Source organism: Chiloscyllium punctatum, chromosome 1 (assembly GCF_047496795.1).
Source record: "Chiloscyllium punctatum isolate Juve2018m chromosome 1, sChiPun1.3, whole genome shotgun sequence".
NCBI classification, from domain to species: Eukaryota; Metazoa; Chordata; class Chondrichthyes; order Orectolobiformes; family Hemiscylliidae; genus Chiloscyllium; species Chiloscyllium punctatum.
The window spans coordinates 169,053,002-169,072,523 of record NC_092739.1 but is presented as its reverse complement, the minus strand read 5'-3'; the positions used below and the strand labels follow the sequence as shown (position 1 = coordinate 169,072,523).

General features: G+C 53.7%; 1 protein-coding gene across 12 annotated transcripts in view; it reads right to left on the bottom strand.

Moving 5' to 3' along the window:
* The window catches only part of LOC140481781 (rho-related BTB domain-containing protein 1-like), a 742,286-nt gene that overhangs the window by 194,929 nt on the left and 527,835 nt on the right, over nucleotides 1–19,522 (bottom strand). For all 12 annotated transcript variants that reach the window (XM_072578316.1, XM_072578319.1, XM_072578321.1 and 9 more), the window contains one exon: nucleotides 1,901–2,086. In XM_072578316.1, the coding sequence (XP_072434417.1) occupies nucleotides 1,901–2,086 (186 nt within the window). The remainder of the gene's footprint in view (nucleotides 1–1,900; nucleotides 2,087–19,522) is intronic.

The following is a 19,522-nucleotide window of genomic DNA, read 5'->3' as shown; positions in this document are numbered from 1 at the left end:
TGGGGTTGGAGGTGATAGGTCAGGGAGGAGGGTGGAGCGGATAGGTGGGAAGGGAGATTAGCAGGAAGGACAGGTCATGGGGACGGTGCTGAGATGGAAGGTTGGAACTGGGGTGAAGTAGGGGGACAGGAAATGAGGAAACTGGTGAAGTCCACATTGATGCCCTGGGGTTGGAGGGTCCTGAGGCAGGTTCTTTACTCAGAGAGTGGTAAGGGTGTGGAATGCCCTACCTGACAATGCAATTAGCTCAGCCACATTAGGGGCATTTAAACAATCCTTGGATAAGCACATGGATGGTGATGGGATAATGTAGGGGAATAAGCTTTGAATGGTTCACAGGTCCGTGCAACGTTGAGGGCCGAAGGGCCTGTTCTGCACTATGCTCTATGTTCTAACACAAGGCTTTGGTGGACAGAACAACACCAGGAAACATTCAACCATTTGAAATCAATATTATGGGCAGCATGGTGGTGCAGTGGTTAGTACTGCTACCTCACAGCACCACAGACCCAGGTTCAGGCAACTGTCTGTGTGGATTTAATTGATAGAGTTTCAATAAGATTTCTATTTATCCAATGTTATATATATTTATGGGGAGAAGTTAAGGCGAACTGAGATTAAAGTTATCTGTATGTTATGGTAATGTAGTTAAAGAACAGAAAACAAAATGAAGCCATATTTTGATGATGATGCCTCTTTTTTCTGAAGGGGGGAGGTATTATGAAGGTGTAGTTGTGTACTGTACCTTTAAGAGAGACTGGAAACTGTTCTCAGCAATTTGAGAATCAGGGGAATCCACATTGGAATTTTTGATGAGATGAAGACAAGGCAGAGACATATGACTTTGGTTTAACTCTTAATATTATTCATTTCTTTTGTTATTCATTCACCAGATGAGGGCATCACTGGTTAGGGCAACATTTATTACCCATCTCTAATTGCCTAGAGGACGGTTAAGAGTCAACCACATTGCTGTGGATCTGGAGTCACAGATAGACCCGGCTGGGTAAGGGTTGGCAGATTCCTTCCCTAAAGGGCCACTTTCAGGGATCTCTGTACAGGGGACTCCAAGATCCCTCTGCACATCCACGCTACCAAAAATCTTTCCATCGACCCAGTACTCTGCCTTCCTGTTATTCTTCCCAAAGTGCATCACCTCACATTTAGCTGCATTGAACTCCATTTGCCAGCTCTCAGCCCAGTTCTGCAGTTTATCCAAATCCCCCTGCAACCTGTAACATTCTTCCAAACTGTCCACTACTCCACCGACTTTAGTGTCGTCTGCAAATTTACTAATCCATCCACCTATGCCTGCGTCTAAGTCATTTATAAAAATTACAAACACCAGTGGTCCCAAAACAGATCCTTGTGGTTCACCACTGGGAACTGGATTCCAGGCTGAATATTTTCCATCAACCACCATTCGCTGCCTTCTTTCAGAAAGACAGTTTCTAATCCAAACTGCTAAGTCACCCTCAGTCCCATACCTCTGCATTTTCTCCAACAACCTATCATGTGGAACCTTATCAAAGACTTTACTGAAGTCCATATACACCAAGTCAACTGCCCTACCCTCATCTACATGCTTGGTCACCTTCTCAAAAAACTCAGTGGGGTTTGTATGACACGAGCTGCCCTTGACGGGTGGGGGAATCTGTGGGACTCATTGTCACAGAGGGTTGTGAAGGCCACGTCATTGAGTGAACTTAAGGTAAAAATAGAGAGGTTCCTGATGAGTCAGGGGATCAAAGGGTATGGGGAGAAAATGGGAGAATGCGATTGAGAAACCTAGCAGCCATGATTGAATGGTGGAGCAGATTTGATGGGCTGAATGGCCTAATTCTGCTCCTAAATCTTATGGTGCTATGGTCATTCCAAGAACAAATTTGCAAAGACTCACTTGACCAGAGGCCTCCGGGCTCTGTTCACTGCATCGAGATCAGTAAATCGCAGATCCAACTGGCAGCCAACCAGGACGACGGGTGTGCGGGGACAGAAATGGCGGATTTCAGGATACCACATGGTCTTCACATGACGAAGGGAGAGTGGGTTTGCCAGGGAGAAACACAGAACCACAACATCTGACCTGGGGACAGAACAGACACAGATGGGTTACTGCAGACACACTCACACTCACTCACACACCGGGACAATCACCGCCCACACTCACACACACACACCGGGACAATCACCGCCCACACTCACACTCACACCAGGACAATCACCGCCCACACTCACACTCACACACCGGGACAATCACCGCCCACACTCACACTCACACACCGGGACAATCACCGCCCACACTCACACTCACACACCGGGACAATCACCGCCCACACTCACACACACACACCGGGACAATCACCGCCCACACTCACACACACACACCGGGACAATCACCGCCCACACTCACACACACACACCGGGACAATCACCACCCACACTCACACACACACACCGGGACAATCACCACCCACACTCACACACACACACCGGGACAATCACCGTCCACACTCACACTCACATTCACACCAGGACAATCACCGCCCACACTCACACTCACACCAGGACAATCACCGCCCACACTCACACACACACACCGGGACAATCACCGCCCACACTCACACTCACACACCGGGACAATCACCACCCACACTCACACACACACACCGGGACAATCACCGCCCACACTCACACACACACACCGGGACAATCACCGCCCACACTCACACTCACACACCGGGACAATCACCACCCACACTCACACACACACACCGGGACAATCACCGCCCACACTCACACTCACACTCACACCAGGACAATCACCACCCACACTCACACTCACACACCGGGACAATCACCACCCACACTCACACTCACACCAGGACAATCACCGCCCACACTCACACACACACACCGGGACAATCACCGTCCACACTCACACTCACACCAGAACAATCACCGTCCACACACACACTCACACCAGGACAATCACTGTCCACACTCACACTCACACCAGGACAGTCACCGCGCACACTCACACACACACACCAGGACAATCACGGTCCACACTCACACTCACACTCACACCGGGACAATCACCGCCCACACTCACACTCACACCAGGACAATCACCGCCCACACTCACACTCACACTCACACCAGGACAATCACCGTCCACACTCACACACACACACACCGGGACAATCACCGCCCACACTCACACACACACACCGGGACAATCACCGCCCACACTCACACTCACACCAGGACAATCACCGCCCACACTCACACTCACACACCGGGACAATCACCGCCCACACTCACACTCACACACCGGGACAATCACCGCCCACACTCACACTCACACACCGGGACAATCACCGCCCACACTCACACACACACACCGGGACAATCACCGCCCACACTCACACACACACACCGGGACAATCACCGCCCACACTCACACACACACACCGGGACAATCACCACCCACACTCACACACACACACCGGGACAATCACCACCCACACTCACACACACACACCGGGACAATCACCGTCCACACTCACACTCACATTCACACCAGGACAATCACCGCCCACACTCACACTCACACCAGGACAATCACCGCCCACACTCACACACACACACCGGGACAATCACCGCCCACACTCACACTCACACACCGGGACAATCACCACCCACACTCACACACACACACCGGGACAATCACCGCCCACACTCACACACACACACCGGGACAATCACCGCCCACACTCACACTCACACACCGGGACAATCACCACCCACACTCACACACACACACCGGGACAATCACCGCCCACACTCACACTCACACTCACACCAGGACAATCACCACCCACACTCACACTCACACACCGGGACAATCACCACCCACACTCACACTCACACCAGGACAATCACCGCCCACACTCACACACACACACCGGGACAATCACCGTCCACACTCACACTCACACCAGAACAATCACCGTCCACACACACACTCACACCAGGACAATCACTGTCCACACTCACACTCACACCAGGACAGTCACCGCGCACACTCACACACACACACCAGGACAATCACGGTCCACACTCACACTCACACTCACACCGGGACAATCACCGCCCACACTCACACTCACACCAGGACAATCACCGCCCACACTCACACTCACACTCACACCAGGACAATCACCGCCCACACTCACACTCACACTCACACCAGGACAATCACCGCCCACACTCACACTCACACTCACACCGGGACAATCACCGCCCACACTCACACTCACACTCACACCAGGACAATCACCGCGCACACTCACACTCACACTCACACCGGGACAATCACTGTCCACACTCACACTCACACACCGGGACAATCACCGCCCACACTCACACTCACACCAGGACAATCACCGCCCACACTCACACTCACACCAGGACAATCACCGCCCACACTCACACTCACACTCACACCAGGACAATCACCGCGCACACTCACACTCACACTCACACACCGGGACAATCACCACCCACACTCACACTCACACACCGGGACAATCACCGCCCACACTCACACTCACACCAGGACAATCACCGCCCACACTCACACTCACACCAGGACAATCACCGCCCACACTCACACTCACACTCACACCAGGACAATCACCGCGCACACTCACACTCACACTCACACACCGGGACAATCACCACCCACACTCACACTCACACACCGGGACAATCACCGCCCACACTCACACTCACACACCGGGACAATCACCGCCCACACTCACTCACACACCGGGACAATCACCGCCCACACTCACACTCACACCAGGACAATCACCGCCCACACTCACACTCACACTCACACCAGGACAATCACCGCGCACACTCACACTCACACTCACACACCGGGACAATCACCACCCACACTCACACTCACACACCGGGACAATCACCGCCCACACTCACACTCACACCAGGACAATCACCGCCCACACTCACACTCACACTCACACCAGGACAATCACCGCCCACACTCACACTCACACTCACACACCGGGACAATCACCGCCCACACTCACACTCACACCAGGACAATCACCGCCCACACTCACACTCACACTCACACCAGGACAATCACCGCGCACACTCACACTCACACCAGGACAATCACTGTCCACACTCACACTCACACCAGGACAATCACCGCGCACACTCACACTCACACCAGGACAATCACCGCGCACACTCACACACACACCAGGACAATCACCGCCCACACTCACACTCACACTCACACCAGGACAATCACCGCGCACACTCACACTCACACTCACACCGGGACAATCACTGTCCACACTCACACTCACACACCGGGACAATCACCGCCCACACTCACACTCACACACCGGGACAATCACCGCGCACACTCACACTCACACACCGGGACAATCACCGCCCACACTCACACTCACACACCGGGACAATCACCGCCCACACTCACACTCACACACCGGGACAATCACCGCGCACACTCACACTCACACCAGGACAATCACCGCCCACACTCACACTCACACCAGGACAATCACCGCCCACACTCACACTCACACACCGGGACAATCACCGCGCACACTCACACTCTCACACCGGGACAATCACCGTCCACACTCACACTCACACACCGGGACAATCACCGTCCACACTCACACTCACACCAGAACAATCACCGTCCACACACACACTCACACCAGGACAATCACTGTCCACACTCACACTCACACCAGGACAATCACCGCGCACACTCACACTCACACACCGGGACAATCACCGTCCACACTCACACTCACACCAGGAGAATCACCGTCCACACTCACACTCACACATCGGGACAATGACCGCCCACACTCACACTCACACCAGGACAATCACCGCGCACACTCACACTCACACACCGGGACAATCACCGCGCACACTCACACTCACACACCGGGACAATCACCGTCCACACTCACACTCACACACCGGGACAATCACCGTCCACACTCACACACACACCAGGACAATCACCGCGCACACTCACACTCACACACCGGGACAATCACCGCCCACACTCACACTCACACACCGGGACAATCACCGCGCACACTCACACTCACACCAGGACAATCACCGCGCACACTCACACTCACACACCGGGACAATCACCGCGCACACTCACACTCACACACCGGGACAATCACCGTCCACACTCACACTCACACACCGGGACAATCACCGTCCACACTCACACACACACCAGGACAATCACCGCGCACACTCACACTCACACACCGGGACAATCACCGCCCACACTCACACTCACACACCGGGACAATCACCGCGCACACTCACACTCACACACCGGGACAATCACCGCCCACACTCACACTCACACCAGGACAATCACCGTCCACACTCACACTCACATTCACACCGGGACAATCACCGCCCACACTCACACTCACACTCACACACCGGGACAATCACCGCCCACACTCACACTCACACCATGACAATCACCGCGCACACTCACACTCACACACCGGGACAATCACCGCCCACACTCACACTCACACCAGGACAATCACCGTCCACACTCACACTCACATTCACACCGGAACAATCACCGCCCACACTCACACTCACACACCGGGACAATCACCGCCCACACTCACACTCACACCAGGACAATAACCGTCCACACTCACACTCACATTCACACCGGGACAATCACCGCCCACACTCACACTCACACACCGGGACAATCACCGTCCACACTCACACTCACATTCACACCGGGACAATCACCGCCCACACTCACACTCACACCAGGACAATCACCGCCCACACTCACACTCACACACCGGGACAATCACCGTCCACACTCACACTCACATTCACACCAGGACAATCACCACGCACACTCACACTCACACCGGGACAATCACCGTCCACACTCACACTCACACCAGGACAATCACCGTCCACACTCACACTCACACTCACACACCGGGACAATCACTGCCCACACTCACACTCACACTCACACCGGGACAATCACCGTCCACACTCACACTCACACCGGGACAATCACCGCCCACACTCACACTCACATTCACACCGGGACAATCACCGCCCACACTCACACTCACACACCGGGACAATCACCGTCCACACTCACACTCACATTCACACCAGGACAATCACCGCCCACACTCACACTCACACACCGGGACAATCACCGCGCACACTCACACTCACACACCGGGACAATCACCGTCCACACTCACACTCACACACCGGGACAATCACCGTCCACACTCACACTCACACCAGAACAATCACCGTCCACACTCACACTCACACCAGGACAATCACCGCGCACACTCACACTCACACACCGGGACAATCACCGTCCACACTCACACTCACACCAGGACAATCACCGTCCACACTCACACTCACACATCGGGACAATGACCGCCCAAACTCACACTCACACCAGGACAATCACCGCGCACACTCACACTCACACACCGGGACAATCACCGTCCACACTCACACTCACACCAGGACAATCACCGTCCACACTCACACTCACACATCGGGACAATGACCGCCCAAACTCACACTCACACCAGGACAATCACCGCGCACACTCACACTCACACACCGGGACAATCACCGCGCACACTCACACTCACACACACACCAGGACAATCACCGTCCACACTCACACTCACACACCGGGACAATCACCGTCCACACTCACACACACACCAGGACAATCACCGCCCACACTCACACTCACACACCGGGACAATCACCGCCCACACTCACACTCACACCAGGACAATCACCGTCCACACTCACACTCACATTCACACCGGGACAATCACCGCCCACACTCACACTCACACACCGGGACAATCACCGCCCACACTCACACTCACACCAGGACAATCACCGTCCACACTCACACTCACATTCACACCGGGACAATCACCGCCCACACTCACACTCACACTCACACCAGGACAATCACCGTCCACACTCACACTCACACCAGGACAATCACCGCCCACACTCACACTCACACTCACACACCGGGACAATCACCGCCCACACTCACACTCACACTCACACACCGGGACAATCAACGCCCACAATCACACTCACACACCGGGACAATCACCGCGCACACTCACACTCACACTCACACACCGGGACAATCACCGCCCACACTCACACTCACACCATGACAATCACCGCGCACACTCACACTCACACACCGGGACAATCACCGCCCACACTCACACTCACACCAGGACAATCACCGTCCACACTCACACTCACATTCACACCGGAACAATCACCGCCCACACTCACACTCACACACCGGGACAATCACCGCCCACACTCACACTCACACCAGGACAATAACCGTCCACACTCACACTCACATTCACACCGGGACAATCACCGCCCACACTCACACTCACACACCGGGACAATCACCGTCCACACTCACACTCACATTCACACCGAGACAATCACCGCCCACACTCACACTCACACCAGGACAATCACCGCCCACACTCACACTCACACACCGGGACAATCACCGTCCACACTCACACTCACATTCACACCAGGACAATCACCACGCACACTCACACTCACACCGGGACAATCACCGTCCACACTCACACTCACACCAGGACAATCACCGTCCACACTCACACTCACACTCACACACCGGGACAATCACCGCCCACACTCACACTCACACTCACACCGGGACAATCACCGTCCACACTCACACTCACACCGGGACAATCACCGCCCACACTCACACTCACATTCACACCGGGACAATCACCGCCCACACTCACACTCACACACCGGGACAATCACCGTCCACACTCACACTCACATTCACACCAGGACAATCACCGCCCACACTCACACTCACACCAGGACAATCACCGCCCACACTCACACTCACACACCGGGACAATCACCGTCCACACTCACACTCACATTCACACCGGGACAATCACCGCGCACACTCACACTCACACCGGGACAATCACCGTCCACACTCACACTCACACACCGGGACAATCACCGTCCACACTCACACTCACACCAGAACAATCACTGTCCACACTCACACTCACACCAGAACAATCACCGTCCACACACACACTCACACCAGGACAATCACTGTCCACACTCACACTCACACCAGGACAATCACCGCGCACACTCACACTCACACACCGGGACAATCACCGTCCACACTCACACTCACACCAGGACAATCACCGTCCACACTCACACTCACACATCGGGACAATGACCGCCCACACTCACACTCACACCAGGACAATCACCGCGCACACTCACACTCACACACCGGGACAATCACCGCGCACACTCACACTCACACACCGGGACAATCACCGTCCACACTCACACTCACACCAGGACAATCACCGTCCACACTCACACTCACACATCGGGACAATGACCGCCCACACTCACACTCACACCAGGACAATCACCGCGCACACTCACACTCACACACCGGGACAATCACCGTCCACACTCACACACACACCAGGACAATCACCGCGCACACTCACACTCACACACCGGGACAATCACCGCCCACACTCACACTCACACACCGGGACAATCACCGCGCACACTCACACTCACACACCGGGACAATCACCGCCCACACTCACACTCACACCAGGACAATCACCGTCCACACTCACACTCACATTCACACCGGGACAATCACCGCCCACACTCACACTCACACACCGGGACAATCACCGCCCACACTCACACTCACACCAGGACAATCACCGTCCACACTCACACTCACATTCACACCGGGACAATCACCGCCCACACTCACACTCACACACACACCGGGACAATCACCGTCCACACTCACACTCACACTCACACACCGGGACAATCACCGCCCACACTCACACTCACACTCACACACCGGGACAATCAACGCCCACAATCACACTCACACACCGGGACAATCACCGCGCACACTCACACTCACACACCGGGACAATCACCGCCCACACTCACACTCACACCATGTCAATCACCGCGCACACTCACACTCACACACCGGGACAATCACCGCCCACACTCACACTCACACCAGGACAATCACCGTCCACACTCACACTCACACACCGGGACAATCACCGCCCACACTCACACTCACACCAGGACAATAACCGTCCACACTCACACTCACATTCACACCGGGACAATCACCGCCCACACTCACACTCACACCGGGACAATCACCGTCCACACTCACACACACTCACACCGGGACAATCACCGTCCACACTCACACTCACATTCACACCGGGACAATCACCGCCCACACTCACACTCACACCAGGACAATCACCGCCCACACTCACACTCACACACCGGGACAATCACCGTCCACACTCACACTCACATTCACACCAGGACAATCAACACGCACACTCACACTCACACCGGGGCAATCACCGCCCACACTCACACTCACACCAGGACAATCACCGCCCACAATCACACTCACACACCGGGACAATCACCGCCCACACTCACACTCACACTCACACCGGGACAATCACCGTCCACACTCACACTCACACCGGGACAATCACCGCCCACACTCACACTCACATTCACACCGGGACAATCACCGCCCACACTCACACTCACACACCGGGACAATCACCGTCCACACTCACACTCACATTCACACCAGGACAATCACCGCCCACACTCACACTCACACCAGGACAATCACCGCCCACACTCACACTCACACACCGGGACAATCACCGTCCACACTCACACTCACACCAGGACAATCACCGTCCACACTCACACTCACACACACACCGGGACAATCACCGCGCACACTCACACTCACACTCACACCAGGACAATCACCGCCCACACTCACACTCACACTCACACCAGGACAATCACCGCGCACACTCACACTCACACCAGGACAATCACTGTCCACACTCACACTCACACTCACACCAGGACAATCACCGCGCACACTCACACTCACACTCACACCGGGACAATCACTGTCCACACTCACACTCACACTCACACCAGGACAATCACCGTCCACACTCACACTCACACTCACACCGGGACAATCACTGTCCACACTCACACTCACACCAGGACAATCACTGTCCACACTCACACTCACACTCACACCAGGACAATCACCGCGCACACTCACACTCACACCAGGACAATCACCGTCCACACTCACACTCACACCAGGACAATAACCGCCCACACTCACACTCACACCGGGACAATCACTGTCCACACTCACACTCACACCAGGACAATCACCGTCCACACTCACACTCACACACACCAGGACAATCACCGTCCACACTCACACTCACACCAGGACAATCACTGTCCACACTCACACTCACACCAGGACAATCACCGTCCACACTCACACTCACACACACCAGGACAATCACCGTCCACACTCACACACACACCAGGACAATCACCGCCCACACTCACACTCACACTCAAACCAGGACAATCACTGTCCACGCTCACACTCACACTCACACCAGGACAATCACCGTCCACACACACACACACTCACACCAGGACAATCACCGCCCACAGTCACACTCACACAAACACCAGGACAATCATTGCCCACACTCACACTCACACTCACACCAGGACAATCACTGTCCACACTCACACTCACACTCACACCAAGACAATCACCGCCCACACTCAAACTCACACCAGGACAATCACTGTCCACACTTACACACACACTCACACCAGGACAATCACCGTCCACTCACACTCACACCGGGACAATCACCGTCCACACTCACACTCACACCAGGACAATCACTGTCCACACTCACACTCACACCGGGACAATCACTGTCCACACTCACACTCACACTCACACCAGGACAATCACCGTCCACACTCACACGCACACCAAGACAATCACCGCCCACACTCACACTCACACCAGGACAATCACTGTCCACACTCACACTCACACTCACACCAGGACAATCACCGTCCACTCACACTCACACTCACACCAGGACAATCACCGTCCACACTCACACTCACACCAGGACAATCACTGTCCACACTCACACTCACACTCACACCAGGACAATCACTGTCCACACTCCCACACACACTCACACCAGGACAATCACCATCCACACTCACACTCACACCGGGACAATCACCGTCCACGCTCACAAACACACTCACACTCACACCGGGATAATCACCATCCACACTCACACTCACACTCACAACGGGACAATCACCGCCCACACTCACACTCACACACTCACACCAGGACAATCACCATCCACACCCACACTCACACCAGGACAATCACCGTCCACTCACACACACACCGGGACAATCACCGTCCACACTCACACTCACACTCACACACACCAGGACCATCACCGTGCACTCTCACACTTACACACACACCAGGACAATCACCGTCCACTCACACACACACCAGGACAATCACCGTCCACACTCACACTCACACACACACCGGGACAATCACCGTGCACTCTCACACTCACACTCACACCAAGACAATCACCGTCCACTCACACACACACTCACACACACACCAGGACAATTACCGTCCACTCACACTCACACTCACACACACACCGGGATAATCACCGCCCACACTCACACTCACACTCAGACCAGGACAATCACCGCACACACTCACACTCACACCAGGACAATCACCGCCCACACTCACACTCACACTCAGACCAGGACAATCACCATCCACACTCACACTCACACTCAGACCAGGACAATCACCGTCCACACTCACACTCACACTCACACCAGGACAATCACCGTTCATACTCACACTCACACCGGGACAATCACCGCCCACACTCACACTCACACCAGGACAATCACCGTCCACTCACACTCACACCGGGATAATCCCCGCCCACACTCACACTCACACCAGGACAATCACCGTCCACACTCACATTCACCAGAACAATCACCGCCCACACTCACACTCACACTCACACCAGGACAATCACCGCCCACACTCACACACACACTCACACCAGGACAATCACCGCCCACACTCACACTCACACTCACACCAGGACAATCACCGCCCACACTCACACACACACTCACACCAGAACAATCACCGCCCACACTCACACTCACACTCACACCAGGACAATCACCGCCCACACTCACACACACACTCACACCAGGACAATCACCGTCCACACTCACACTCACACTCACACCAGGACAATCACCATCCACACTCACACTCGCAACAGGACAATCAACGTCCAGACTCACACTCACACTCACACCCGGAAAATCACCGTCCACACTCACACTCACACTCACATAAGGACAATCACCGTCCACACTCACACACACACATACCCAGGACAATCACCGTCCACACTCACACACACACACACCGGGACAATCACCGTCCACACTCACACACACACATACCCAGGACAATCACCGTCCACACTCACACACACACACACACACACCGGGACAATCACCGTCCACACTCACACACACACATACCCAGGACAATCACCGTCCACACTCACACACACACACACACACACCGGGACAATCACCGTCCACACTCACACACACACATACCCAGGACAATCACCGTCCACACTCACCGGGACAATCACCGCTCACACTCACACATACCCAGGACAATCACCGTCCACACTCACTCACACACACACACACCAGGACAATCACCGTCCACACTCACACTCACACTCACACCAGGACAATCACCGTCCACACTCACACTCACACTCACACCAGGACAATCTCCGCCCACACTCATACTCACACCAGGACAATCACCGTCCACACTCACACGGTGATTGTCCTGCTGTGTGTGTGAGTGTGAGTGTGGACGGTGATCGTCCCGGTGTGAGTGTGAGTGTGAGTGTGGACGGTGATTGTCCTGGTGTGAGTGTGAGTGTGAGTGTGGACGGTGATTGTCCTGGTCTGAGTGTGAGTGTGAGTGTGGATGGTGATTGTCCTGGTCTGAGTGTGAGTGTGAGTGTGGACGTTGATTATCCTGGTGTGTGTGTGAGGGTGAGTGTGGACAGTGATTGTCCTGGTGTGAGAGTGAGTGTGAGTGTGGACGTTGATTATCCTGGTGTGTGTGTGAGTGTGAGTGTGGACGGTGATTGTCCTGGTGTGAGTGTGAGTGTGGGCGGTGATTGTCCTGGTCTGAGTGTGAGTGTGAGTGTGGACGGTGATTGTCCTGGTGTGTGTGTGAGTGTGAGTGTGGACGGTGATTGTCCTGGTGTGAGTGTGTGTGTGAGTGTGGGCGGTGATTGTCCTGGTGTGTGTGTGAGTGTGGGCGGTGATTGTCCTGGTGTGTGTGTGAGTGTGAGTGTGAGTGTGTGTGTGAGTGTGGACGGTGATTGTCCTGGTGTGAGTGTGTCTGTGAGTGTGGACGGTGATTGTCCTGGTGTGAGTGTGAGTGTGTGTGTGAGTGTGGACAGTGATTGTCCTGGTGTGAGTGTGAGTGTGTGTGTGAGTGTGGACAGTGATTGTCCTGGTGTGAGAGTGAGTGTGAGTGTGGACGGTGATTGTCCTGGTGTGTGTGTGTGAGTGTGAGTGTGGATGGTGATTGTCCCGGTGTGTGTGTGAGTGTGTCTGTGAGTGTGGGCGGTGATTGTCCTGGTGTGAGAGTGAGTGTGAGTGTGGACGTTGATTGTCCTGGTGTGTGTGTGTGAGTATGAGTGTGAGTGTGGGCGGTGATTGTCCTGGTGTGTGTGTGAGTTTGAGTGTGGATGGTGATTGTCCTGGTGTGAGTGTGTGTGTGAGTGTGGACGGTGATTGTCCTGGTGTGTGTGTGAGTGTGAGTGTGGATGGTGATTGTCCTGGTGTGTGTGTGAGTGTGAGTGTGGACGGTGATTGTCCCGGTGTGTGTGTGAGTGTGAGTGTGGACGGTGATTGTCCTGGTGTGTGTGTGAGTGTGAGTGTGAGTGTGAGTGTGGACGGTGATTGTCCCGGTGTGAGTGTGAGTGTGAGTGTGGACGGTGATTGTCCTGGTGTGAGTGTGAGTGTGAGTGTGGACGGTGATTGTCCTGGTGTGAGTGTGAGTGTGGACGGTGATTGTCCCGGTGTGAGTGTGAGTGTGAGTGTGGACGGTGATTGTCCCGGTGTGAGTGTGAGTGTGAGCGTGGACGGTGATTGTCCTGGTGTGTGTGTGAGTGTGAGTGTGGGCGGTGATTGTCCCGGTGTGAGTGTGAGTGTGAGTGTGGACGGTGATTGTCCCGGTGTGAGTGTGAGTGTGAGTGTGGACGGTGATTGTCCCGTTGTGAGTGTGAGTGTGAGTGTGGGCGGTGATTGTCCCGGTGTGAGTGTGAGTGTGAGTGTGGACGGTGATTGTCCCGGTGTGAGTGTGAGTGTGAGTGTGGACGGTGATTGTCCCGGTATGTGTGTGAGTGTGAGTGTGGACGGTGATTGTCCTGGTGTGAGTGTGTGTGTGAGTGTGGGCGGTGATTGTCCTGGTGTGTGTGTGAGTGTGAGTGTGAGTGTGTGTGTGAGTGTGGACGGTGATTGTCCTGGTGTGAGTGTGTCTGTGAGTGTGGACGGTGATTGTCCTGGTGTGAGTGTGAGTGTGTGTGTGAGTGTGGACAGTGATTGTCCTGGTGTGAGTGTGAGTGTGTGTGTGAGTGTGGACAGTGATTGTCCTGGTGTGAGAGTGAGTGTGAGTGTGGACGGTGATTGTCCTGGTGTGTGTGTGTGAGTGTGAGTGTGGATGGTGATTGTCCCGGTGTGTGTGTGAGTGTGTCTGTGAGTGTGGGCGGTGATTGTCCTGGTGTGAGAGTGAGTGTGAGTGTGGACGTTGATTGTCCTGGTGTGTGTGTGTGAGTATGAGTGTGAGTGTGGGCGGTGATTGTCCTGGTGTGTGTGTGAGTTTGAGTGTGGATGGTGATTGTCCTGGTGTGTGTGTGAGTGTGAGTGTGGACGGTGATTGTCCTGGTGTGAGTGTGTGTGTGAGTGTGGGCGGTGATTGTCCTGGTGTGTGTGTGAGTGTGAGTGTGAGTGTGTGTGTGAGTGTGGACGGTGATTGTCCTGGTGTGAGTGTGTCTGTGAGTGTGGACGGTGATTGTCCTGGTGTGAGTGTGAGTGTGTGTGTGAGTGTGGACAGTGATTGTCCTGGTGTGAGAGTGAGTGTGAGTGTGGACGGTGATTGTCCTGGTGTGTGTGTGTGAGTGTGAGTGTGGATGGTGATTGTCCCGGTGTGTGTGTGAGTGTGTCTGTGAGTGTGGGCGGTGATTGTCCTGGTGTGAGAGTGAGTGTGAGTGTGGACGTTGATTGTCCTGGTGTGTGTGTGTGAGTATGAGTGTGAGTGTGGGCGGTGATTGTCCTGGTGTGTGTGTGAGTTTGAGTGTGGATGGTGATTGTCCTGGTGTGTGTGTGAGTGTGAGTGTGGACGGTGATTGTCCCGGTGTGTGTGTGAGTGTGAGTGTGGACGGTGATTGTCCTGGTGTGTGTGTGAGTGTGAGTGTGAGTGTGGACGGTGATTGTCCCGGTGTGTGTGTGAGTGTGAGTGTGGACGGTGATTGTCCCGGTGTGAGTGTGAGTGTGAGTGTGGACGGTGATTGTCCTGGTGTGAGTGTGAGTGTGAGTGTGGACGGTGATTGTCCTGGTGTGAGTGTGAGTGTGGACGGTGATTGTCCCGGTGTGTGTGAGTGTGAGTGTGGACGGTGATTGTCCTGGTGTGAGTGTGAGTGTGGACGGTGATTGTCCCGGTGTGAGTGTGAGTGTGAGTGTGGACAGTGATTGTCCCGGTGTGAGTGTGAGTGTGAGCGTGGACGGTGATTGTCCCGGTGTGTGTGTGAGTGTGGGCGGTGATTGTCCTGGTGTGTGTGAGTGTGAGTGTGGACGGTGATTGTCCTGGTGTGAGTGTGAGTGTGAGTGTGGACAGTGATTGTCCCGGTGTGAGTGTGAGTGTGAGCGTGGACGGTGATTGTCCCGGTGTGTGTGTGAGTGTGGACGGTGATTGTCCTGGTGTGTGTGTGAGTGTGAGTGTGGACGGTGATTGTCCCGGTGTGAGTGTGAGTGTGAGTGTGGACGGTGATTGTCCCGGTGTGTGTGTGAGTGTGAGTGTGGACGGTGATTGTCCCGGTGTGTGTGTGAGTGTGAGTGTGGACGGTGATTGTCCCGGTGTGTGTGTGAGTGTGAGTGTGGACGGTGATTGTCCCGGTGTGTGTGTGAGTGTGAGTGTGGACGGTGATTGTCCTGGTGTGAGTGTGAGTGTGGACGGTGATTGTCCTGGTGTGAGTGTGAATGTGTGGGAAGAGGGCGGCCTATGTAAAGATGAGGCGTGAAGGTTCAGTTGGGGCGATTGAGAGTTATAAGGTAGCCCGGAAGGATCTAAAGAGAGAGCTAAGAGCAGCAAGGAGGGGACATGAAAGGTCCTTAGTTGGTAGGATTAGGGAAAACCCTAACGCTTTCTATAGGTATGTCAGGAATAAAAGAATGACGAGGGTAGGAATAGGTCCAATCAAGGATAGTAGTGGGAAGTTGTGCGTGGAGGCAGAGGAGATTGGGGAGACACTAAATCAATACTTTTCGTCAGTATTCACTCAGGAACAGGACATTGTTGCTGATGTGAATATTGAGTCACAATTAATTAGAATGGATGGCTTTGAGGTATGTATGGAAGAGGTCTGGGGAATACTGGAAAGGGTGAAAATAGATAAGTCCCCTGGGCCTGATGGCATTTATCCCAGGATTCTCTGGGAAGCTAGGGAGGAGATAGCGGAGCCATTGGCCTTGATTTTTATGTCCTCGTTGTCTACAGGAATAGTGCCAGAAGACTGGAGGATAGCGAATGTGGTTCCCTTGTTCAAGAAGGGGAGTAGGGATAATCCTAGTAACTATAGGCCAGTGAGTCTCACTTCTGTTGTGGGCAAAGTCTTAGAGAGAATTGTAAGGGATAGGATTTATGAACATCTGGATAGGAATAATGTGATCAAGGATAGTCAGCATGGTTTTGTGAAGGGCAGGTTGTGCCTCACAAACCTTATTGAATTCTTTGAGAAGGTGACCAAGGAAGTGGACGAGGGTAAAGCGGTAGATGTGGTGTATATGGATTTTAGCAAGGCGTTCGATAAGGTACCCCATTGCAGGCTAATGCAAAAACTACGGAGGTATGGCATTGAGGGTGCATTAGAGGTTTGGATTAGGAATTGGCTGGCTGGAAGGAGACAGAGGGTAGTAGTTGATGGTAAAGGTTCATCTTGGAGTGCAGTTACTAGCGGTGTTCCGCAAGGATCTGTTTTGGGACCATTGCAGTTTGTCATTTTTATAAATGACCTGGAGGAAGGGTTAGAAGGTTGGGTGAGCAAGTTTGTGGATGACACGAAAGTCAGTGGAGTTGTAGACAGTGAGGAAGGATGTGTCAGGTTACAGCGGGATATAGATAAGCTGCAGAGCTGGGCAGAAAGATGGCAAATGGAGTTCAATGTGGCTAAGTGTGAAGTGATTCACTTTGGTAAGAGTAATAAGAAGATGGATTACTGGGCTAATGGTCGGATACTTGGTAGTGTGGAAGAGCAGAGGGATCTTGGTGTCCATGTACACAGATCTCTGAAAGTTGCCACACAGGTAAATAGTACAGTGAAGAAGGCATATGGTGTACTGGGCTTTATTGGTAAAGGAATTGAGTTCCGGAGTCCTGAGGTCGTGCTGCAGTTGTATAAGACTCTGGTGCGGCCGCATCTGGAATATTGTGTGCAGTTTTGGTCGCCATACTATAGGAAGGATGTGGAGGCACTGGAACGGGTGCAGAGGAAGTTTACCAGGATGTTGCCTGGTATGGTAGGAAGATCCTATGAGGAAAGGCTGAGGCACTTGGGGTTGTTTACATTGGAGAAAAGAAGATTTAGGGGTGATTTGATAGAGGTGTACAAGATTTAGGGTTTAGATAGGGTTGACAGTGAGAACCTTTTTCCACGTATGGAGTCAGCTATTACAAGGGGGCATAGCTTTAAATTAAGGGGGGGTAGATATAGGACTGATGTTAGGGGTAGGTTCTTCACTCAGCGAGTCGTAAGTTCATGGAATGCCCTGCCAGTAGCAGTAGTGGACTCTCCCTCTTTATGGGTATTTAAACGGGCATTGGATAGGTATATGGAGGATAGTGGGTTAGTGTAGGTTAGGTGGGCTTTGATCGGCGCAACATCGAGGGCCGAAGGGCCTGTACTGCGCTGTATTCTTCTATGTTCTATGTTCTATGTTCTATTTTCACACC